Source organism: Danio rerio, chromosome 19 (assembly GCF_052040795.2).
Source record: "Danio rerio strain M-AB ecotype USA chromosome 19, GRCz13ab, whole genome shotgun sequence".
In the NCBI taxonomy this organism is placed as follows: Eukaryota; Metazoa; Chordata; class Actinopteri; order Cypriniformes; family Danionidae; genus Danio; species Danio rerio.
Genome location: NC_141039.2, coordinates 32,578,240 through 32,604,064, shown reverse-complemented (window position 1 = coordinate 32,604,064; position 25,825 = coordinate 32,578,240). Strand labels below are relative to the sequence as shown.

The 25,825-nt window shown below is 35.0% G+C and overlaps 2 protein-coding genes across 12 annotated transcripts; one reads left to right on the top strand and one right to left on the bottom strand.

Moving 5' to 3' along the window:
- The first annotated feature begins 1,147 nt into the window (after positions 1–1,147).
- On the top strand, positions 1,148–19,908 carry abcf1 (ATP binding cassette subfamily F member 1). Of its 11 annotated transcripts, none has more exons than XM_087294276.1 (27): positions 1,148–1,348; positions 2,220–2,266; positions 2,575–2,649; positions 2,772–2,904; positions 2,996–3,030; positions 3,174–3,290; positions 5,363–5,422; positions 5,691–5,798; positions 6,057–6,125; positions 6,249–6,329; positions 6,416–6,517; positions 7,300–7,422; positions 7,501–7,601; positions 7,747–7,832; positions 8,991–9,130; positions 9,222–9,370; positions 10,279–10,362; positions 11,861–11,985; positions 12,074–12,186; positions 12,283–12,454; positions 13,821–13,895; positions 14,010–14,080; positions 15,652–15,684; positions 15,794–15,962; positions 16,051–16,115; positions 17,307–17,379; positions 19,136–19,903. In XM_087294276.1, the coding sequence occupies exons 1-27, from the start codon at positions 1,291–1,293 to the stop codon at positions 19,300–19,302; spliced, it is 2,631 nt and encodes an 876-aa protein (XP_087150402.1). In that variant the 5' UTR covers positions 1,148–1,290; the 3' UTR covers positions 19,303–19,903.
- On the bottom strand, positions 19,905–25,665 carry mrps18b (mitochondrial ribosomal protein S18B). Its single transcript, NM_001017759.2, has 7 exons — positions 25,582–25,665; positions 25,307–25,454; positions 23,139–23,236; positions 22,985–23,053; positions 22,488–22,554; positions 22,342–22,401; positions 19,905–20,478 (listed from the first exon to the last, which is right to left on the bottom strand). Exons 1-7 carry the CDS (start codon positions 25,660–25,662, stop codon positions 20,273–20,275), a joined length of 729 nt encoding a protein of 242 aa, NP_001017759.1. The 5' UTR covers positions 25,663–25,665; the 3' UTR covers positions 19,905–20,272.
- Positions 25,666–25,825: the final 160 nt, after the last annotated feature.

Sequence of the window (25,825 nt, the reverse complement as noted above, 5' to 3'; positions counted from 1 at the left end):
TCACTTGGGCTTTGGCGCGGTACATTTGTAGTGTGAGTGCAAAACGCGCTAAAGCCCGAAACTGAAAGCGAGACGTGACTTTCAAGCGACTGTTTCACATGGATTTATTTATCATTCTTACTGTTTAGTGAACGCAAACTGCCGTACTTTACTAAAAACACAAACTCCAAAAGTGGCGGATCTGTTCGGCGAAATATCTGACTGCGTGTCCCCGCATCCCTAAGGACTGTTTGGCGAAATATTTGACTGCATGTCACTGCATATCAAACTGACTGAAACGATATAAGTAGAGAAATCTTTACTGTGCTGCTGAGTGACAGCGCTTCTCACTGAACAGCGCAGCATCGATGATGTAAGCGTGCCCAGGCCCGATTGTGGTGTGAGTGCGGGCCGTTGGGGGAGACGGGAGAGGGGACAAGCGTGCTTTGGCCCGGTTCAAGGCAACTGTACCTAGTGTGAGTACGGCCTAAGTCCGTTTGTGAAGCTGCAGAAGATGGAAGCCACTAGAGGGCTATGGATAATGAGGGCTGATCTGTGGGTAATGTATACCGGGATGCAAGCTGGGGTCTGATCAACCTCAGCTGGGTCACCTAGGCAAGGGTGTCTGATGTTGAAAGATCCGAGACAATCAGTGACCCCATGATACATCATTGACGATGCGTCCCAGTGCATAGATGATGTATCTTGGACACACTGATTTATGTTTTGGTTATAATTAGTTTAGTTAAACTGGATAATTTACTGTTGTTATACTATAATTTGTTTAATTATTATCATATACAATATACTGTTAATATAATTTTTTAGCGTTTGGTTATTATTAGATGCTTGCAATAGGTAAACTTTACTTAACTACTATACACTGAGAACTAATATTATATTTTGTAATTTTAACGAATTATAAATTATTTTATATTTATATTTGTTTATAATTATATTATAATTACATTTTATATTATCATACCTTTCTTTGTTTAAATAATAGGTTTTCTAGAGTAAACTGAACTGTTAACAACACAAACCTACGGCCACAGCTTTTTCTTTGAAATCAATCATTTCAGGAAACGCCAGTGCAATACCTTTGGCGGCCTGCGAGAGGTTGTGGCGCTGTCACTAACCGAGCTCCCGGCGTTTGCCTGTCCGTGGCAGTAGAGCGCGGCGCGGACAGGCCGCATGTGCTGTGAACTGAGCTCCAGTGTGCTCGTGTTCATTGTCAGCTGTAAAACATCCCGCAGTCTCCTTTAACACATTGGCTTTTCATTCTTAGCAAAAGAAAAGGTTAAAAGAAAGATGCCTAAGAAGTCAAAAGAAAAGGCTGAGTGGGAGGGTGATGATGAACCACAAACAGGTAAATATGTTTATCTGTGAACGTTACCCCATAACTTAGTCTTTTCATCGCGACATGAATATGACAACTATCTTGAATTAGTTACACCCGTGTTGTTAACTTCTATTTTCTTTACTATACAGAGTAGATTTAACCTTATTGTGTTTGATTACATTGTGCCATAATATTATTTTGCTTAGCCCGTTAGCTTACAACAGACGTGGATTGATGGCGCATTCATGGTTTGATGTTTCACTGTCATTGCATCATTTTGTCAGCCTGATATCATTTAAGTCCATATTTGACTTTTTATACAACTCCGCGTCCACTTTGAATGCTAAAACGATTGTTAATGAAGCCCCAAATGAGCTGAATTGAGGTAAAGTTGGTTTAATATTCGCACACTCATTCAGTAACATCTTGTGACATGCTCCCTATATTGTTTACCATAGTATTTTTCAATATTCCTGCATAATACACGTAAGAATGACTTCAACACAACATTAGCACTATTTAATTGACTATAAACAGTGTTGTGCTTTGATAGTCATCTGCTTCTAATATGATTTCACTATTTACAATTATTTTCTGAAAATGTATTTTTAAGGAGAAAGTCTGAATGTGTGAATATTAAACGAATTTCACCTAACTGTGAGCTGAGATGTTAAAGAGTGTTGTTGAGTGTTCTTTTGTGGTCCAAAAAGTTGTCTAGTTTGGGAGCTCACTAGGTAGGTAGCAGTTGTGTTTAACCTTATACAAGTTATTCTCTCTGTGGCATTGTTAAGCTTGGTTAGTGTACATTTTGTATGTTCATTCCTGTCTGCTTTGTCTGTTTGTGGATGGTTTTATGTTGTCTGAAGTGCTTACACGATGATTTGTTTTTGTTTAGTAGACAAACATGTCAAAAAAGGCAAGAAGGATAAGAAAGACAAGAAGAGTGTAAGTATTTATTGGTTTGTTTGAAATATTATATTGAAAACATTGAAGAATAAATTTATTTAGGTGCATTTAAATGTAAAAAGTAAGTACAGTTTTGTCATCTATCTATCTATCTATCTATCTATCTATCTATCTATCTATCTATCTATCTATCTATCTATCTAGATTGATTGATTTCATATGTATGATCTTTGAAAATTACTTATAAATCCAATAAGATTAAAGACAAGACATCCATTTTGCTGTGTATATATTGGGTATTTTATTTTCATAGCTAAATTTTATCATTTAAATTTCAAACCTTGCAGTTTTTTGAGGAGCTGGCATCAGAGAATAAACCAGAAAAAGAACAGCCACCAGTGAAAGAGGTGCAAGGAAAGCAGGTGTGTTATTTAAATGTGTTCATCGTTTATTTTATAAACACATTCTAACAATCAAAATATAACACACACACACACACACACATATATTTATCAAGTGTGTTTTTTGATTGCTTTCACATTAGCCTCAGAAGAAGAAGAAAGACAGGCGGAAAGGAAAACCAGGAGACGATGAAGATGATGATGAAGATTCAGAGGTCATGCAGCGTCTCAAGAAACTGTCAGTCCAGGCTAGTGATGAGGAGGAGGAAGAAGAAGGTAATTTTAGAAAATGATTTAGTTTATTTTACTTACAGCATCACACATTTAACATAAACATTTATCAAGTTTTCTTTTTAAAATTTTGCAGTTGTTGTTCCAGCCAAAGGAGGAAAGAGAAACAAAGTTAGTTGTTTTTAAATATATTAGGTTTTAATACTATTTATATAACACATATGACAATCTAGTTGAACCAAATCATCAATTTCTATATGTTCAATGCTGCAACGCTGATCAGTTTTTTAATTTATGGTCTCTCTGACTTTCAGGGTGGCAATATATTTGCTGCACTGAGCCAGGGGCAGAGTGATGATGAAGATGATGAAGCTGGTGGTGATGATAATGATGATGATGATGACAAACCCAGAAGCAAGAAGAGCTCTAAGGTAATGTGATTTGTTTTTACGTTGGTTTTTATTGAAGTTAAGTATGCATGTACCTAAGGTTTATAAACGGTGAGTTATGTCAATTGAATTTATTTATATAGCATCTTATATAGTACAAATGTATTTGTAAGCATTAAAGTCAGTGTGAACATCACAAAATTCAAATCCATATCCTTGTTTTATTGCTGTTTTTGGGAGGGGGGATTAAAATGTAAAGACCTATATAAATAAGTTTGGGAATATTTTAAGGTGCAATAGGAGATCTAGAATAAAGGCTAACGTTAACCTAAACGCATAAACGGTCACTAGACAACATTACCACAATACATCACGTAACATAAACTAGAGAAAAAAAAAACTTAATGTTACAGTTAATAATTAAAATACCAAAAAATATGGTAGTTGTAGGGCTGGACGATATTGGAAAAAAACTGTCTGCATTAATTAAATAATAAAAAAAAATGAAATAATTCAAGCAAATTAATTGTTAATGAAGTTAATTACACATGCAAATGATGAATTTTAATATGGACCCATTGCAAATCCTGCAATTTCACTATTGCAAATTATCACATGGCGATAATGATGCTGAAACGATATATTGTGCAGCCCTAGTTGGTTGTTGATGTTTGCCTGCCATTCTCCGTCTGAACTGTATCTGTGAATGTGTCGATGTAATCCTTTATGCTCAAACATGGTGTGTATAGTGTGCAATTGCATATTTTGACAGACTGGTTGAACAGCCTAACATAATGTTCGGACCAAACATTTTGATTGGACAAACTTTTCTTGGTCCTACACCTTCCACAGAGTTTTAAAATGCATATAAAACATTTGGACCACTTAATTTATTAATGGTTATCTGGATGTGAAGAGACTTTCAACCATCATAGCAAAACAGTTCCTGATGACATTCACCTATTGCACCTTTAAAAGTAAGGTCCCACTGGTTAACATTCATTAATGTGTTAATAACCATAGTACACATTCATTACATACCTCTTTTTCCTGACTCTCGCTAGCATGTTTTATTCATCTGACTTCATGAAAGTTCCAGTGGAATTCATTCTGTTGTACTTTCATTCATTTCTTTTCCAGATCAGTGCAAGTGTTTCCAGTGCCGGAAACTAAAATGTTTTTAACTGAATCATGTGACTAATAACATTCATGTCATCAGTTTTTATTTTTCATCATTAACTAGTCTGCATTAGGGTTGCACAGTTTACCGGTACTATGGTAGTATCGCAATACTATGGCTCCAAAATACTGGCGTTGCCACTGTAGTTTGTGAACAGTAGTATCGTCATTAATTGTCCATTTACAATAGATATATTAGATGTGGTTAAACCACTAAAATGTTGACACTTTTGTGCAATAATAGACCATTTTATTTTAATAGTCTGTGGATCCCTTTAAGGTTGCAAGTTTTCTGATGTTTTAAACGCACATCTGAATCTATTTCTGTTCCTCTCAATAGGATTTAGTATCTACTAGAACCATGACAATGTTAAAAAAAACGACTTGAAGTGAAACCTGAAATAGCAACAGGAAACATTAAATCAATTTTTGACCATTTCATATAGCCTAATTTGGTTGGAAAAATGCTATTTTTGTAACCAATTTGTTTGGTATAAACTGTATCTTTACAATGTATTTTTGTTTGTCAGTTATTTACAAAATTAAAATAATGAATAAATTTTAGGTGAAATGGGGTGCAAATCATACCTTTTTTTCAATAATAAGGGAATTATAAATTAAATTCAAGACCTATTATAAGATGTACAATATAGTATTTCTGACAATTTTCTTTATAATTTGAATTATGAATTACACTATGGCAATACTACTTGGTATCGTGATACTTTAGCTGGTATAGAATAGTAAGATGAATTAATGGTATCGCGACAACCCTAAGTCTGCATGACTTCACATCATTCCAGTAATCAAGATTACTTGGGGTCACAATGTTGGTGATTGAAACTACAGGGAAGAATATATTGGGCTGCGTATGAAATATTTCTACATTTATAAGTATGTGTGCTTGTGTCTGTACATGTATGTGTGTGATTTAGGAAGTTGAGAAGGTAGCCAAGGGAAAGAAAAAAGATAAGCCTAAACCTAAGCCAATAAAGGTGGGTGAAAGGGATCGTTCTTTATGCTTTTTTTATCCACTTTTTTCCTCTTTCAGAATTCACGTCTTTTGTTCTTCTATACTGTGGCTTTCGTTTTTCTTTATTGCTACATGACAGCAGTGCGCCACACATCGTGGGTACTGAACTAACCCCTTTCCATTCCAGTCTGCTTTACTAACAATATCTGGTATGGTGATATGGTGAATGCACTCTAATCTCACATTACCTGTAGGATGTTTGGTTTGACTTGTTTGACTCTCAAATTCAGGAGGCCTCAGAGGACGAGCAAGATGAAGGTGCAGAGAAAAAAGATGAAAATGAAAAGAAAGGAGGGAAAAAGGGCAAGAAAGCTGCTGCAGCTGCTAAACCATCTAAGGTTAGTGACTCTTGTTTTGATGATTGATTGGTTTCAAAGAGGCGTTTGTGTGTGAATGCAGCCTAAAGGACTCCTAAAGGGATAGTTCACCCAAAAATGAAAAATAACTCATAATTTATTTTGAAGAATGCTGGTTGCTGACATCCAACAACTTCCATAGTAGGAAAGAAAAATACTGTTGAAGTGAATGGAAGCTACTGGCAATTTTCAAAATATCTTTTTTTGTATTAAACACAACTATCCCTGTAATGTTAACAGGAGGAAGATGATATTGAAGAGAAAGAACAAGAGAAGTCCCAGAAAAAGGGCAAGAAGGAACCACCCAAGGTCAGATTAAGCTTATAGTAGTTTTTAATTAACAGTGTTATTTAGCAAAGAAATAATTATGTAAGTATGTATTTAACGACACAAGCGTAACGAGTGCTGAATCTTTTTGATGTTCGATTTCAGAAAGGGAAACCTGCTCGTCCTCCTCCGAGTGATGATGATGAAGAGGAGGAAGAAAAGAGTGATGACAATGACATAATGATGGTACTTCAATATTCTCCTGTTTTGTATTCACAACATTTATTATTAACAATTGTTTTCAATTCGTTGTCCTTGTTTTTGTTCCATAGAGCGCAGAGGATGCGATTGCAGCTCAGGAAGCCAAGGAGAAACAAGATGATGACCCCTTTGCTAACATGAGTAAAAAAGAGAAGAAGAAAAAAAAGAAAATAGTAAGAAGCATTTGTATATTTTTTAGCATGTATTCATATTTTGGGATGCACCAAATTTTTGACTGCTAAACATTGTTAGATGAAAAAAGGCAGAAAGTGAAAAACAGCTAAAAATACGAGGTAAAAAAAATATTCTGTGCTGCAATGTTCAGCGTGCTGGTTTCAATTTCTCCAGCTGTAGTCATTGTACAGAATTAAGTGTCTTTCCGTCCGGGCACGGAAAGCACTGCTCTATGAAATACATTAGTTTCATTAGGCCATGCAAAGGCAGGTTTGTTGTAGCGTCAACCAAACCACAAGAGCTGCAGAATGTTTATGTATATTCTATTTATGAAGCCATACTTATCTATGCATTAATTGCATGTTCTCTTGAAAAACAAAGTCCGCTTAAATAACACGCTGACAAGACATTTCTATGTAGTAATTATTGAATTTTTTTATGGTTTTAAATTAAAAATGTCGAACAAAATAATTAATTATTATAGAGCATTTTTATTTTATTTTTGCCCAGATTTTTTGCAGCGCATACCTATCATATTTTAAAGCTTTTATAGTTTTCACTTTTATTTTGACAGTTTTTTAAATTAAATTTTATTTTAGTTTTTCAGTACTCAAGTTAACATTTCAGTTAAGGTCAATTTCCCAAATTTGTCAACCTAAATGTTTTTGTATAATAATTATTTTCCTTCATTCCAGCTTTTATTTCAGTAAACGAAATATTGAATAGTTTAGTAAAAACAGTAACAGCACTGACAATTATCTCTTCCTTGTGTGTTGTGCAGATGGAGTATGAGCGTCAGGTGGCGAGCGTTCGTGCTCAGAATGCTATAGAAGGAGATTTCTCTGTTTCTCAGGCTGAGCTGTCCTCTCGACAGGCCATGCTGGAGAATGCTTCAGACATCAAGGTTTGATCTGGAATAATTTCTCTTGGCCTTTTGAAAACACTAATTGCTGTTTACTAATTTCTGTTCTGTGGTTTGCAGTTGGAAAGATTCAGCATTTCTGCTCACGGTAAAGAGCTGTTTGTTAATGCAGACCTTCTGATTGTTGCTGGAAGACGATACGGTCTGGTTGGGCCAAATGGGTGAGTTTATGGATTTAGTTTTATATGTAATAAGCCAGATCTTACTTTTCATTGGAGTAGAAGCTATTGATGTATTTAATGTTATAGTTATTGTAATTGTTATGTCCTTGTTGTGAATCTCTCTTCACTTTTGAATTTGAATCAGGAAAGGGAAAACCACTTTACTGAAGCACATTGCTAACAGAGCTCTTAGCATTCCTCCCAATATTGATGTCCTTCTTTGTGAGCAAGGTACAGTATAGCATTCTGTCATAAAGATATAAATATGGTGTTTATTGTGTGAATTCCTTTAATAGTATTTAAAAAAAATCATAGTATTTTAAAAATTTACTTTTAGTTTAGTTTTTTTTTTTTGCACTTTTTGTTTTGTCTTTAGTTTTTTTTTTTTAACTATGTTGCTATTTATGTCATACTTAGTTTACAAATCATTTGAACTGTTTGAAATTAATTTGAAGAAAATTTAAACTCCCAAAATGACATTTGAAGAAAAATTAAACCCAAAAACAAAAAGAAATACGCAAAAATCAAAACAGATTGTTGTCAAACTAGTTTAAGAGCTCTCAAAGACTAAATATGCCAAAATGTATCTTAAAAAAAGTATTAGTCTGATCCTCGCTGCTTTTTATGCTGCTTATAGCAGTTTGAACTTCATTCATGTATTTATGACAGGTTTCTTTATGGTAACATTATTTGAAGAATCAAAAATGTTTTAAAGATTTTAGGTTTAGCTCATTATTAGGGATGTAACAGATCACAGTTTATATAAACACTTAATGTTTATGGTAAAGATTAAAATCGTTGTTTAATGGAACTTGACGCTGGCGAATGTTGTAGCAATTACATTGTGTAACCAATAGGTAGCGACAAACAACCATCGAAATAATGTTACTGAATAGGTTTTCAAAAATGATACACCTATAATGAAACATGAAGTTTTATGTGGAAATTGTTGGATCATCAATTGAAAATAAATATATGTTATGTTGTACAAGATGCTAGATTTCTATATTTAGCAATACCAGCAACAGTAGCAAAGATCATTTTTTGTATTAAATATATTTTCCTTTTTTTAAGCTGGTTCTTTCTTAATTTTTAATTTTTATTTAAATTACAGGTTCTAAATTCTGTTTGGTAAAACCATAGTTTTTTTCAGTAATATTTTTATATAAATGGAGAGCAAATGACATGACTCAAAAACTGTAGTGTGATCTGAACCGTGAGATTTGTAATTAGTTGCACCGCTACTCATTATAATAAACCTGCTATAGCCTATTGCTAATTCTTTTAATCTTTTCTTCTTAATCAGTCTTTTTTGGATGCAATGTTGCAGTATTACTAGTGTGAAACCAGTTGTTTCCCAACCCTTATTTTGTCTTTGCGGTTTTTCAGAGGTGGTGGCGGACGACACTCCTGCAGTTCAGGCAGTGCTGAAGGCCGACACGCGCAGACTGAAGCTCCTGGAGGAGGAACGGCAGCTCCAGAGCCGCTTGGAGAAAGGAGACGACAGCGTGTCGGAGAGACTTGACAAGGTCAGATAAAAGGAGCTCACTGAGGGCATGCGAACGTGCTGATCCATGGAGTTGCGAAGGATAATGGTGTGTCTGTGTCTGTCGCTCTCAGGTATATGAGGAGTTGAGGGCGATTGGAGCCGCAGCAGCTGAGGCTAAAGCTCGTAGGATCTTGGCTGGTCTTTCTTTCACTCCAGAGATGCAGAACAGACCCACCAAGAAGTTCTCTGGTGGTTGGAGGATGAGAGTGTCACTGGCTAGGTGGGTACAGTGAGGGAAAACTAGGGTTGGATGATATGGCTAAAAATAAAATATTGTATTTTTTTTCTCCTGAACATCTGACTAGTTGAAAATAGATAGACAGATAGATAAATATATATTATAAAGATTGATTAATTAAAACTAATCCATGACTAAAAATGGTTCAGCACACATGAAGTTATCATGGTGTAAAAATAAAACAAATAACTATGTATTGTTTATGAGTTTATGAATGCAAGTATTGTACAAACTTTTCAACACTTTGTGTTGAAGAACAATGTGTAAAATTACGCAAGAACACAACTGTATATTTGCACTGTAACTGTTAGAGGCAAGGCAAAACAAAGTGACTAGATTTTCTTTTAACCAAAAAAATAACATCACATATTTCCCCCTATCATTAGTATGTTTAAAGGGATAGTTCACCCAAAATTTAAATGTATTCACTTTTTACTCTCCTTCAAGTAGTTTCAAATCTCTGTGTCTCTTTCTCCGGTTGAACACAAAAGAAGGTATTTTGAAGAAAGCTGAAAACTTGTAACCATTGACTTTTCCTTAGTAGTAAAAACAAATATTATCTGTAGTCAGTGGTTACAGGTTTGCAACATATTTCAAAATATCATCATTTGTGTTCCACTGAAGACGGAAACTCAGATTTGAAACAAAATGTGAGTAAATTATGACAAGTAAAAATTTTTGGATTAACTGCCCCTTTAATTGTTACATTTTTTTTATCAAAACTTTAATACATTTATTTTTTAAATGAAATCAGGGAAAAATGTAGCATATATTATTACCTAATTCATCATTTGCCTCAAGCCTTAGAATTTGTAACAATTCATTTTAGAAATATAAATGAAAACCTGCACTTGTGTTGTCACAATAATTCAGATCTATTTTATTTCCAGAGCGCTGTTTATGGAGCCCACTCTGCTCATGCTGGACGAGCCCACTAACCACCTGGACCTGAACGCTGTCATCTGGCTTAACAAGTAATTACTTGCTCTAAGTGAAAGAAATCCATCTACTTGATGTGTTTGTTTCATGCAGATTACACAAAGACCCCTTTTAAAAGATCTCATCAGTGATGTGTTTGATTACATTAAGTGGGATTTACAAAGTGATTGTATTAGTAAAGGTGCTCAGGTTTCAGAGCTTTTACAGTTATAGGAATAGGATACATGATCAGAATATGGTGAAAATAAATGTCAGCATCTTTATATCGAAACAATCGCTCTCAAATAATATTAAATAAACAGAATAAATTTTAATTAAATTTTATTCTAATACATTTTATTTCAATGCAGTTCAATTGCCATATTGTGAAATATTATTAATTTCAAATACTTATACATTTATAATATTTTAGTGTGCTTACTCCAGCCTTCAGTGTCACATGATACTTCAGAAATAATTTATTTGGAAAGTTCTTAAGTATTTACATGAAATAGAGTGTAGTTGCAATATTAAATGTGTCTTTATTATTTCTTTTTATCAGTTTAATGTATACTTGCTTTCTCGTCTATGGTATGTTTCCTTTGGTCAGAGCAAGTTAAAGATAATGATACATTGTAGCATTTTCAGCCGCTTTTCATTACATTGTAGCATTTTTGCTTAACACCAGACCAAATGCTCAGTAAAGTCTAGATAGGATACAGCTGTTGATACGCACATTGATATAGCATCATTTTTGTGACACTGTAAAACAACAATTAATAATTCAATTGTAACGGTTCTAAAACAAATACATTTATAGAGATGGTATAGAAGGATATAATTTCCCACACCTGGGAAACGGAGGCCACGTGAATGGTTTGTCAGGACAATTAAGTGCACACAGCACACAGATAATTGTAAGAAATAATTCCAAAAAGCAGCTTACTGTGTAAAGCCAAATAAAACAAAACAAAAATGTGATATATAATCAGCCAGAATCAGCAGAGGTGAAGAGGCAGCGAGACTTAGCTACCACTCAAGTGGCCACCTCCTTAATAATGCAGACTTAATTTAACTTAATATAAACGAAACGGATGAGTTATAAAAAAAAATTCACCCCCTCACAGTTGTCAAGAAGGGTAATATTAGCCATATGCACCAAAATCGTTCTTTGTACCAGGCTGTAAACACTTTTTTTTTTGCTGTAAAGTTGGCCATTTTAACAGTGGGCTCAATAGAAATGTGCTCTGTTATGGAGCCAGGACTAGCGGAATTTCAATAAATTGCAGTTGCAGTTACTTATGTATTTGCTTCACAAGGTAGAGTGGGAGGTTGCCGCTGGGATTCAAGGGAACTAAATGAGGCACCCTTAAAAACAGATCTTACTGACTCTTTAGATTAGTAATGTGTGTTTTATTATTACTTTTATGTTTTTTCAGTCTTGATTAATGTCATTAATGTTCTAACTGCTCTCAAACTTTCTCTTTGGTTGCTTTGTTCTATTAAGCACTATTTTATGCACCAAAGTCATATATCACTTACTTTCTTTTTAAGCTATCTGCAAAGCTGGAAAAAAACACTCCTAATTGTGTCCCACGACCAGAGTTTCTTAGATGACGTCTGTACAGATATCATTCACTTGGACAATCAGAAACTCTACTACTACAGGGGCAATTACCGTGAGTTTCATGAGAAAAAAATAAACAAGCTATAGAGAGTTTCACTTCTTTTTGGTTCAAATATTTATTACTTTTGCTTCTCTCCTAGTGACGTTTAAGAAGATGTACATCCAAAAACAGAAAGAACTCCAAAAGCAGTACGACAAACAAGAGAAAAAGCTGAAAGACCTGAAGGCTGGAGGAAAGTCCACCAAACAAGCTGTAAGTTGCTCTCTTTGTTTCTTCAATAGACTTTCTTTCTGCACAAATCATGTCCAAAACCCTGGTGCTCATTCTCCTCCATCATAAAAATTTCAGGAGAAACAGACGAAAGAGGCTCTGACAAGGAAACAGCAGAAGGGGAAGAAGAAAAGCCAGGAGGAGGAGAGTCATGAGGCCACGGAGTTGCTGAAGAGACCCAAAGAATATACTGTCAAATTTACCTTCCCCAATCCTCCGCCGCTCTCGCCGCCAATTCTTGGCCTGCACAGTCAGTACATTTCTATTTTTCCATGTATTTTATCAATTTATCTCATTGTAGTGTCTTTTTAAATAGATAGTTCACCCTAAAATGACTTCATTCAGTATTTGCTAAGCCTCAAGTGGGTCCTTCTGCTTTTCTTAGTATACATTTTAATGTTTTTCAGATGGAAAGCACAAGTTAGTGACTAATACAATGGGGTGTTTTTATTAAAAATGTCATATACACTCACCAGCCACTTTATTAGGTACGCTGTACTAGTAGCAGGTTGGACCCCCTTTTCCCTTCAGAACTGCCTTAATCCTTTGTAGCATAGATTCATGTCATGTTCAAGAAACCAGTCTGAGATGGTTTGCAATTTTTGACATGGTGTGTTATCCTGCGTGAAGTAGCAATCAGAAGATGGGTACACTGTGGTCATAAAGGGATGGACATGGTCAGCAACAATATTTGAATAGGCTGTGGTGTTGACACAATGCTCAAGTTAGTACTAATGGACTGAAAGGGTGCCAAGAAAATATCCCCCTCAGCATTACACCTCCACCAGTAGCCTGAACTGTTGATACAAGGCAGGATGGATCCATGCTTTCATATTGTTGAATCCAAATTCTGACCCTACCATTTGAATGTCGCTGCAGAAATCAAGATCATAAGACCAGGCAACATTTTTCCAATCTTCCGTTGTCCAAATTTTTCATGTTCTTAGCTGACAAGAGTGTCACCCGGTGTGGTCTTCTGCTGCTGTAGTTCATCTGCCTCGAGGTTGGACGTGTTGTGCGTTTAGAGATGCTCTTCTGCATACCTCAGTTGTAACAACTGGTTATTTGAGTTACTGTTGCCTTTCTGTTAGCTTGAACCAGTCTGCCAATTTTCTCTGACCTCTGTCATCAACAAGGCATTTGTGCCCACAGAACTTGTCGCTTACTGGATATTTTTTCTTTTTTGGACCATTCTCTGTAAACCCTGGAGATGGTTGTGCATGAAAATCCATGTAGATCAGCAGTTTCTGAAATACTCAGACCAGCCAGTCTGGCCCCAACAACCATGCCACGTTCAAAGTCACTTAAATCACCTTGTGACGCTCAAATTGAGATGCAAATGGATTCATTCAGGAATTGAACATTGTTTTTACATGCACAAATGCAAAATGTTTGGTTTCTGTTTTATTTGGAACTACTTTAGTAGAAAAAAAACAGATGACACTGTGCCTAAATTGAAACTAACTCAGTATTAACTGGAACTATTGTATGAAATCTCATTTGCGATTTATGCTGATAACTGGGAAAACAAACAACGCTCTTCTCACAGACACTAAATACTGGGCATGTTTTGTGTTCTGATGAGCAGTTTGGTGTTTTTTCTCTTTGACTCCCAGGTGTTGACTTCGGTTATGAAGGCCAGAAGCCTCTCTTTAAAAATGTGGACTTTGGAATTGACATGGAGTCTAGAAGTAAGTCGAACATGTCTTCAGAAATTATAATTAGCTAATTAATTATGATGGAAATTATTGTTAAAAAATACTATGTTTTCTGAAATGAGCTAGAGAATATTTTCTCTGTTTCAGTTTGTATTGTTGGGCCCAATGGAGTCGGGAAGAGTACACTGCTTCTGCTTTTGACTGGGAAATTAAATCCTGTAAGTACCAGGTGTATTTATGAATGAGAATGTACATAAAATAAATCAAACTTTGAGAAACCTATTTGGGTTAAAGAGGAAACTTCACAATTTAGTGTCTCATCAATTGTACATTCTGTCATAGCTTCTTACTGCTAAAATGCAGTGAGTGTTAGTAAAAAAGGAACTAAAAAGATATTAAATTTAATACAATTTGTTTTTAAATATTCAGAAATTAAACACTCATTTTGCTCTAGAGCAAACAGAAAGCACAAATAAAATGACCTTACCTTTCTATAAACAAGTTGAACTCAAATTAGGGAGTGTTGCTTACTATACAAGCCAAAAAATAATAATAATAAAAACACAGAATTCTCAGCAAGCTAACATTGCTGAAAAGAGCCTTTCAGTAGCTTATATTGTCTAAAACAAAATATTCATCACAGATGCTACACAAAATATCATGGTGTTAAACGTACAGCTGTGGTACTCCAAAATGGCAAAGGTATATATAGTTTTTTTAAATGCCTCTTTGGTCACTGCATTAAAAGGCACTGTCTTTAACGAGGTAGTGCGTTATGGCATTAGTTATCTCCTGGCCAGGGTTGCACCAGCTGTTTGTATGTGCTTTCTTAAACTTGAAGGTAAAGTCTACACTAGAGGCTTTGTAACTTCTAGCTAGTTTGTGGTTGCCGTAGTTAGTAGGTAGTAAGCTCCCCATACAGTCATGTGTATAGTCACATTGAATGACGTAATATTCAATAAGAAGCATTTGAATCGGTAAGCTGCTTTAAAAGTCTTTTGACGTGCTGTTTTTCTTTGATAAAGTTTCAAATTGCGATTCGTTTTGATTTATCGCACAGCCCTACTGTTGGCGAGATTTTAATCCACTCTGGAGTGATTTTTGAGTCTTAAATTGGGCACAACTTTCTCTGTTTCAGCAAACTGAATGATTTTTGGTGACAATCCTCATTTTGACACATTTTAGGAAAATGCTTTGGAGTTTTTCAAAAACTCAAAAATACACCCTTTTATTATGTTCAAGAATGATTATATGGTGTCATGGCCTTGCAGTCAAAAATGTTCTTATATTAGAAATCAATGGGGGCAAAAACAGCCATAAAAACAATGAAAGGGTAATTAATTTGAAAAATACACCAATAAGAGTTAAATGGCATGTTTTTATTATTGTTGGATTTTTGGACTGCACTTTGAAATAGAACCTGACAACATTTTATGGTATATAAACTATTGTGCTCCGTTTTCCCCCACAGTCCAAAGACATGCGGTTTAGGTGAATTGAGGAGGCTAAATTGGCCATAGTGTATGTGTGTGAATGATAGTGTATGGGTGTTTCCCAGTGATGGGTTGCAGCTGGAAGGGCATCCGCTGTGTAAAACACATGCTGGATAAGTTGGCAGATCATTCTGCTGTGGCAACCCCTGATTAATAAAAGGACTAAGCCGAAAAGAAAATTAATGAAAAAACTATTGTTACCATATACCAAATTACATTTCATTGAGTGTCTTCAATTCATATAAATCCATAATTTGTTCCTTTCTTTGTAATAATTTAGCTTTTCTTTATTTTAGACAAAAGGAGAGATGAGGAAGAACCATCGATTGGTAAGCCAGATGTATAAAATCACTCGACTTATTGTCACCACATTTTATTATGTGATTTTTTTTTGTTGCCTTTTGGTTCATTGGTTTGTTGTTCTTTGTGTGCCTGTAGAAAGTAGGTTTCTTCAACCAACAGTATGCCGATCAGTTGAACATGGATGAGGCCGCCACAGAATACCTGCAGAGGAACTTCAACCTCCAGTACCAGGATTCCAGGAAGTGTCTGGGTCGCTTTGGGTTGGAGAGCCATGCACACACCATCCAGATTTCCAAACTGTCTGGTGAGCACTAAAGAACTGCATTCATGCTAGATTATACTCGTCTGTTCCTCGTATATGTTTTTTTCTGATTTGTCCTGATGTTTTTTAGGTGGACAGAAAGCCAGAGTGGTATTTTCTGAACTCTCTTGTCGGCAGCCTGACGTCCTTATCTTGGTAAGTAATAATGTCATAAATAGTGATGGGTACCGAAACTCTGTACTTTATCAGTATCGGTGCTACATTGTAAGTATCGATAAGCTTCTGCTATCGGTACTGGAGAATTGTTGCTGAATAAACATTACCTCCAGTAGCATAACTTAACTGACCAAACTTTTTAAATATACGACATTTGATATTCATCTGTACAGTTGTCAATCTCAAATGAGAAATGCTTGTGTTTCCAGCGAGCGTGTCAATATTAAAGCCCTCCCAATTCTCGGCTGTGCACGCACTCAGTGGAGGCTCGCACTAAGCGCATACACACAGCTTGTGACACAGACTAGCATGCACACACGGCTTGTAAGCTTGTGGAGTGAGCCAAACGGGTTGTGTTTCCCAAGTGGACAGCGTCAATGCCCGTTGCAAGTGAAAGTATCTTTCCAAAGTGCATTAACTGCTGAAAGACAAATCAAGTTTTTGACTCCCTAGTTACTAACGGTAATGTTACATCATCCACATCGTTATGCCAGCAGCCAATCCCCTTAATTAGTATATTAATAGTTAAATAAGCACACACATTCGGTTTCAATGAAAACAGTATTTTGTTCAGCAGTAGCCTAAAGAAATCTTAAACATTAAAAAGGCTTTTACATCAGCTGTTTTTACAAATATGTACATATGAATAGCCTAATAATAAACTATGCTTGTTAAGAAATGATAAAAAACAGCTTATTTTTACATTGCAGGATGCTCAAACTGTATAAAAAAACACTGTTAACGTGAATGTGTTAATGAAAAATTATAACCTTTATCTCATTTAACTGCATTTTGAAACTCAAACAGGGTATTTTCAACTGCATGGAGCACAAGAAACCAAGAAAGATCCCGACTTCTGCCAGAAAAGTCAAACATGTTGATTTTTCTCTACATTCTTTTACATGGAAAAAATATTTAATTTTTTAAAAATTATTGCTTTTGTTTTATTTCACATTAAAAACATAATAATAAAATAAAGTTTTAATTTTTATTTAAAAAAACACTACAAAAAGTATGAAACGATAAATGGTATTGACAAAAGTAGTAATATCGTTAAAACCTTAACGATACCCATCACTAGTCATTAATGTCCTATTAAAGATGAGGAATGAAGATAACTAAGTTGAGTGGTTTAACATGTTCTTCATATTTCTTCATGTTGATGTACAGGATGAGCCCACAAATAACTTGGACATTGAGTCAATTGATGCGTTGTCAGAAGCCATCAATGAATATAAAGGAGGTATGTTGTCTTAATATTATTGATCACAAATGATATTGAGTGCATTAGTGTGTGTCTGCATTTTCAGCATTTTATTATTTTAAATAAGTCTAATTTTCACAGGAATTTTTATAAATTATTGGATTAAACCAACCAGCTATTATGTATATTAAAATATTATAAACAATGATTTGAAGAAAAAAATATACATTTTATAAATTCAGTAGATTGATTGATTAAAGGATTTCTTTCTGTCAATTTCTCTGGAGGTACTCAGTATGTATTTGAGAACAATTTTAATGCTATATTTTCTACAAATTTTGACAATTTTGAAATTCTATGCCTTTCGACTAAAATTTTAAAATGGTCTAACTTTTACTCTAGTTATTTTTTACTAATGTAGTTATTTTATTGGCTTTTTAATCTGTATAAATAAACTTTATTTAAAAGTCAATTACTTTAATTTAAACAAATATTAAAAGGGCAGCTATGATGAAAATCAACTTTTAGAAGCTGTTAAGACAGAACTGTGTGTAGGTATAGTGTCTCCACTGTCATATTGGGTTGATGTTAACCTAAGAATTCTCTTGTTTAAAAATTCCTGACTTGAAATATGACCCAAATCCCAGTGATTTTGAGGCCCACCGCAATGTGACCGATTAGTGCGTTTTTTTTCTGGCTCACCAAATTGATTGACAGGCGCCATGTTTCTAAAAAATAATATATATACACATCCACAGAACATTTATTTTGCAAATAAACTGAGATTAAAATATTTGTTCCAAGTTTTTAAAACAGCTTGTTTGTTATAAAGACAGTAAAATCGCTATGTACTGTAATTCTTAACCAATCTAATCACCATGGCCACATGGTGTCAGTAAACAAGCATATGTGTTTGTACTGCAAATGACATTTGTGTGAGACTCATCATTTCAGAAAGGCTTGAATAAACTCCACCACAAATACATCAAATAAACTAACTTGGTATTTTTTACTTATGAGCTATATTTCAGCTTCATCCGAGTCTGTCTCTGTGCTGTTCATCTGACGCATGACGAGAAGCAGACACACATTTGGGAACAGTGGGCAGGGAGAAGCAGCTCATTTTCATTTAAAGCCACAGGCTACAAAAACAGCTACACTGTACTCGAACACTAAAATGAGCAAATTCTGGAGACTTTAATGAATAATCGAATGGGTATTTTGAGCTGAAACTTTACAGACACATTCTGGAGACACCAAAGGCTTATCTTAAATCTTGTAAAAGGAGTATAATAGGTGCCCTTTCAAAAATCATTATAAAGCATCTTCGGTTTTAAGCCAAAGTTAAACATAGGTATCCTGTTGTGTTGTTTGGTGTATAAATTAGAGTACAAAGGGAATGCACAAGTGGTTTCTAAATTATTCCATTAGCTTTGCATGTAACCAACAAAAAGATTAGCATGTTTTTGGTCCTCAAAAATTGTGTGATGTTGACCAAGAGGTCCACAGATGCTCTTTCAAACATGGCAAAACAAAAGAGAGGCGCTGCTATGTGGAATTACAATGGTGTGTCCACTGTGGAGGTTTTGTTTTGATTGTCTAGTTCAATGGCATCACACACATCTTTTGTAATGGTTAACAATGTTTGATCGGTAAGCATCCTGTGGTCTTATCCACAACAGGACAAGATTATCCTAACAATAAAACATTATGTAGTCTCAATGTAGCATTACATATGTACAAAGATATATAGGCAAAATCATGGCAACTAATATTCATCTTTACCCATTTCTAGCTGTGATAATTGTGAGCCATGATGCCAGGCTGATCACAGAGACCCAGTGCCAGCTGTGGGTGGTGGAGGACCAGTCAATCAACCAGATCGACGGAGACTTTGAAGACTACAAGAGAGAAGTGCTGGAGGCCCTTGGTGAGACCCTGGTCAACAAGCCTAAAGAGTGAAGCACGGCCGGTGTTTATTACAGGAGTGTCAAACTACATCACTGAAGGGCTTTTTGCTGCGTCTACATTGCTACTTCTCAATAGAACCAAAAAGTACCTGCATGCAAACATACAAACCCTACAGCTGCAGGACGAGTGAAAGCTGACGCCAGATCAGTATTTTCACATGCAGGGCTTGTTCTTTAGTCATGATGTCTGGCATTCTTGTGTTAATCTTACATTCAGGTCATGTAATCACCAGCTCTGTTCATCTTTCTGATGCAATGCTATTAAACCTGCTTTGTAACTGATCGCCACAGTGGGAATTTATCAAATGTGAACAGAGAGGACTAGAAGTGTGCCGTGTGATAACGGTGTCTGACTGCTAATGCTATTTACTATTAATGCCACTTCATAGTATTGGCTCTTGCGTTCACATCATTATATTATCATTGTGCTGACATACTGAACCAGCCTCAAACTGTTTCACCCTCACCTGTGTTCATACAGTGATGCATCTGTCTAGAATTATGAAATAAGCAGGGCTGTTGACTCATTGGGTTTGGATAGAAACCGAAATTTAAATGATTTGAAAAAGCAAATAAATGATTTTTGCAATAAAGTCAAGATTTTCAGAGTTTTATTTCATTTTATGCTTCATATATTATGCTTGTCTTGGTAGGAACAAATGTAACCATGTCAAAAGCAAATGTCTATTTTCTTGTGGTCGTTTTAAGTGCTGGCAGAGAAACAAGGCGGATGAAAATTCCAAATTTGCTTTGCTTAAAGAATTTACTCTGGATAAAGCTGTATTTTATTGATAATTGGAATATTTTTTGACTAATTATAGTAATGTGTTTAATGGACTGCTGCTGTTCAGCTGACTAAACATCAACTATTTTAAAAGTGAGATGTGACCAATCACCACAGTAAATGTGTACACAAATTTCAGGACTCCATCTCATCTGACTAAGGTCTGTTAAAGCAAGATTCAGACTTCAGGTTTAAGGTAGTCTTTGTAGATCCGCTTCACTCTTGCCAGTTCTCGCTCGTCTGGTTTTATACTACCATACCAAGAATACCACAGTTCTCCAGAGCTGAGGGGAAATGGAGGAGGAGTTGTGGTTACAGCACCATGAGTGTTTGAATAGTCTTCTTTAGTGAAATCCACATGTGCAAACTGGGCACGAAGTAAACCTTTTGAGAGAGAAAAAATGTATGAGATTATATCCCTCGAGCATGTCCACCAACTTTTTAAAAGGGATTAATGGTGTGTTAACACTTGGCAGGTTTTTTTGAATAAAATATACTCTGTGGCACCAAACAAGTGGATATCAATCAGTCAATTTTCAATAATAACAGGACATGATGTCTCAAGATGCAACCATAAAATTAAATGCTCAAGTTTGTGATGTTGCTTGTGACACTAAAATATAGATGTTAAAACATGTCCTCGCTGCAGATCTTCATTTGTGTATAACGCCAGGCAATGTTTTGATAAGTAGCCTAATCTATTAAACACAAAAACAGTGTTGCATTTTCATCCCAATTAGCGGTTTCTCAACCACTTTTCTGACATGTCTCAAAGCCATTGTCAGGATTTTTTTTTTCATTGTTTATCATGGATACCTGCGTAACACTTTCTTGTTTCCTCTCATAACATCACACTTCTGCCACTATCTGCTAAGTGTTTTATGTAGAGGTCTGACAAGCTGGCTTCAATAAAAATAGAATAAAATAAAAATGCCCAAACCGATTGCAATTTTAGCTGGTTTGAGATCTAATTAGTTTGACATGAACATGAAACACTTAATTAGGTTAAATAAAAAAAAACACACTTAAGAGTTTTTGGTTGGTTTGGTCCAGACAAAAAAAATGCTATATTAAGCCCTGGGTTGCTTAAATTTCACACTATTACTTAACACTGAACCTAAGGATGTAATAAAAACAACTAAAAACTGAAATACTTCTAGAGTTTATATTTTGCAACAGATCTTCCTGAACATCCAACAATGATGTGTGCATGTGATTGTATAAAAACAAATAAGAGCTTATAAGATGTCTGAAGATTAGGCATGGGACGATAACAGTCATTGTATACCGCGGTTTGAAAAAGTCAATGTTTTTAAATACACAAAAAAATGTTCTGCTATACCGTTCCTAATGTATGTGAATTTTTTTTTGTTTATGTTTTTTTGTTGTTGCTTTTTAGGACAACAGTATCTCGAACAGAAAAAATGTCCAAAGATGCCGTTTTAAATTGTAAAGAAATCAGTGTTTTTGAAACTAATGAAGACAGAAGTCAATGATTAATTTAAATTATTTAGCCTGACATGTTTACTGCTCCATAAATTTTAAATGTTTCTCAAAATAAAATATATTGTGTTCAAAGAGAAAAAAGTTGTAGTTTTTTACCCAGACATTTAAAAAGAATACATTTAAAAGGTAATCACAATACCATGAAACTGTGATATTTTTATCCAAGGTTATTATACCATCAAAATCTTATTGACTTTATTCTTCAATGCGGAAGTGTGCATGGTTTTGCGATTGTTTTAGAACTTCCCAATTCAGTTGCCTATGGGAGAAATGACTAGGAATAATAAAACTGCAGAAAACGATCAAACTACTTGCTCTACAAACAAGTGTTTGCATGACTATAAAGACAAAGCAAAATAATATAATAGGAAAATGTCAGTTTGCAACATCAAGCAGCAGAACGAGCAGTTTTTAATGTCTAAAAATGAATGGAAGTAAATGAGACAGGAAGTCTCGAGCCAAAAGTATTCAATGGCTGCACCAGCTCATACGCGAAGAATAAGGTGAATACTGGCCCATGTCTAGTGAAAATGTCAATGCAGCACAGAGAAATCTATAATCAAACGCTGACATATGTATATTAAAATCTGCTTTAAAAGAAAAGCAGTTCTGACAATGTTCAGTCAAATGAACCATACTAAGAGCAATTACACCAGAACCCTTCTAATCCAATCAAAACCTGCCAAGTATGAACACACCCTTTATAAGGCGCTAATTAAAATTGCAAAAACACCAACTTACCAAAATCTTTAGCAGTTTCAATAGCCTTGCTAAGTAGTTTCTGTTGCTTCATGCACACACCTACAGAAAAATAAATGAAATCAAAAGTGGTGATCAGATCAGATAAAAAAAAAATTTCCATTGGAATGTACTGATAAATCTGTTACCGGTTACTGTGGGATCATGTACCACTCCAGTTTCAGGACAAAAGAACTGCTGCAACAAGTTCACATTCTGCAGAACAAATATTGTAAAATTATAATAAATGCCACTAAGCTTTATATATATATATACACACATGTGTATATGTATACACACACACACACATACATGTATATAAAGGCATGCGACAATAAGCATCCATAATACTGTGAATAATTATGTATCATTTAAGTATTTAAAATCCTATTATAGAAGGTTTAATTAATATTCATATTGATATCATAAGAAATTCTGAAACCATTATATGCCTGCTTTTAAGTGTTGTATTCACACACACACACACACACACACACACACACACACACACACACACACACACACACACACACACACACACACACACACACACACACACACACACACACACACACACACACACACACACACACACACACACACACATATGAATAAAAATGATTATAAAAGCGTCTCAAAAACCAACCTTGTAATGGATAATGATATTTGGATCACGACAGATGGGACACGGGTTCGCACATTTCTTATCTCCTCTCTGTGACAAAACACAAATCATTAATTCATACTTTACTGACTGTGCTGGTAATAATACAAAAATAAATAAATAAATGTGTACTCACAATACAGGTTTTTCTTGTCTTTTGAGGTGGGATCCCACCTTTATGATTCCTCCTGTAGTTTGTCCACACAGGCTTTGTTCCATAGCGTTCAATGTATTCTTAAAAAAACAAAAACTTAAAGTTATTATATGCTGGTATACGTTATTATATTATATGCTATTATATATGTTGACCAGTGTTGGGGGTAAAGCATTGCAACAACACAATAATATTACTTTTCTAAGTAACGAGTAAAGTAACGTTACTTTTTCGAAAATTTAACTAGATTTACTTTTTAGTTTCAATTAATTAGCTTGTAGCGTCCTTCACTAATTGTTCACGATTCATTTATTAATCACATTCCATAGAATTAGTATGTATTTTTTCATCATGAACTAGAGAGAAAATAAACAAAACAAATAAATCCCGAAAATTAAAACACTAAGCCAACATCAACAATTAAACATTAATCTTAAACAAATAAACCAAATTACCTTATTTTTCCCTCAAACCAGGAGCTATAACTCATGAAGGAGGAATCCGTGAAGTAACCGTATACCTGTGCCACTTTTACTGTGTTTCGCCTAGCGTTCCATACTTTGTTTTCAATCATTACTACACGCAATATATCAAGTAGGCTCCGCAATTTTTACGTCATAATTAAAGTCCCCAAACAACTTAATTCATTCAACAAATCATAAAAAAACTAATTCTAAATCATAAACGAATTAACACATTATTTCAAGTTTCTTTACATAGCTTTTAAAAAATAAGTGAATTAAAATTAGTCACAATGTATCAAGCAGTCAATGAGAGAATGTGTTCATTATTTTGAATGCATTTTTTCATTTAAACAAAAGGAAAAGGGGATTATAGTCTCAATGGACAGTGATTTTACTTAAGACAAATGGTACAAAAGCAGCAAACACATTGCTTTAAACTTTTAATAATCTGTATATACGGCATGTATAGCTCATAGCTCAGGGGTCAGGAACTTCTCAAATAACATCCTAAAATTTTTTATTTGTGTTTTTTTTAAAGGTAAATGTGGGTTGTACAGTGCATAAATAATTGCAGAACTCCTCTATTTAAAAAAGAAAAAAAAAGTTCTGAAAGAGGTTAAGCCTGAGCCAGGTAATAAAAAAAGTAACGCAAAAGTAATGTGACGCATTACCAGTGATGTAAAGTAACAAATTATAAATACTCAAATTACTGAAATGGAGCAGTCTTTTCTCAAGAATTGAAATTTAGTAAGTTGTTTTAAAATGTGAATTTTTACTTTTCCTCGAGTACATTTTTAGTGCCGTAAAGTTCTTTTACTCCACTTCTTTCCTTCAACCTGCAGTCTCTACTTGTTTTGTCTATGGGCATTGGCTAAAGTAGAATAATCAGTCCTGTGATTCTGGTCCAACCAAATCGCACATAGAAACAAACTTATATCATCCTAAACCTAAAGACATGCTTTATAAATGTAACAAACTGCTTGGAAGCATTAACAGTGTCCAAGAAGATGGACGACCAAGAGACTGTTTAGATCAGGGGTGTCAAACTCAATTCCTGGAGGGCCGAAGCCCTGCACAGTTTAGTTCCAACCCTGCTCCAACACACTTACCTGTAGGTTTCAAACAAGCCTGAAGGACTCAATTAGTTTGATCAGGTGTGTTTAATTAGGGTTGGAACTAAACTGTGCAGAGCTGCGGCCCTTTTGGAACTGAGTTTAACACTTGTGGCTTAGATGCAAGTCACTGATGAGAAGAGTGATGCCAACTGTATAATGACTGAATTTGTCAACACTAACTAAATGCACTAATGTTACGTTTACATATCCCTGCACAACTTGCATATAAACGCATCAGCCTTTCACAGCATAATGCTCACTACTTGCTAATCTTTAGTACTTTTAAAGGGTCTACTTTTTGCTCATACTTTGAGTAATATTCACAACAGATACTTTTACTCTACTTGCACTACATTTTTGGGCAAGTAATGGTACTTTTACTGATGATTTATCAGTACTCTTTCCACCACTACGCATTTCTTGAGAGGGAGTTGGACTTCTTACCATAAAAGTAACAAAGTAACGCAACTAGTTAACGTTACTTCTTGGGAGTAACTCAATGATGCACCACTTTTAAATATAACATTCCCCAACACTGATGTTAACTATATACTTTAATAGTCATATTTACCTTCACTTTTTAAGTACTCCCATGGTGTGTCTGCATATCTAGATAGCGTCTCCGCTGAATTGGTGTTATCAGCAGATGAAGATGATGCACAATAATTGACACGATGCACCGGAGCGACAATGGACGTTATTCTTACATCACGAATTCTCTGCAATGCAAAATAAAGAACGTGATTCGTCCTCTTCACGTGATCACTTCGCTGTAAACACGACATTTATATAACCACACGTTATATCAAAAACATCAGTTAAAATGTTAATTTATAATCAACAAACCTGTGCTTGAAGATGTCGTTGTAAATTAACGGGAAATGTGCGGCAAGCAACTATCCCAATGCGTTGTAAGGAGGCTGCCATTTTGTCTTTGCAGGAAACACGGAAGTTGTAACGGTTAAAGTGTACTGTGACGGAAGTACGCAGCTTTTATTATTTATCTCACGTTTTCTATTTGTTGTAAAACTAAACACGCGTTGTCTTTTGCAAAGTCAGCTTGTCATGAAAGTCTAGTTTTAGTCTTATA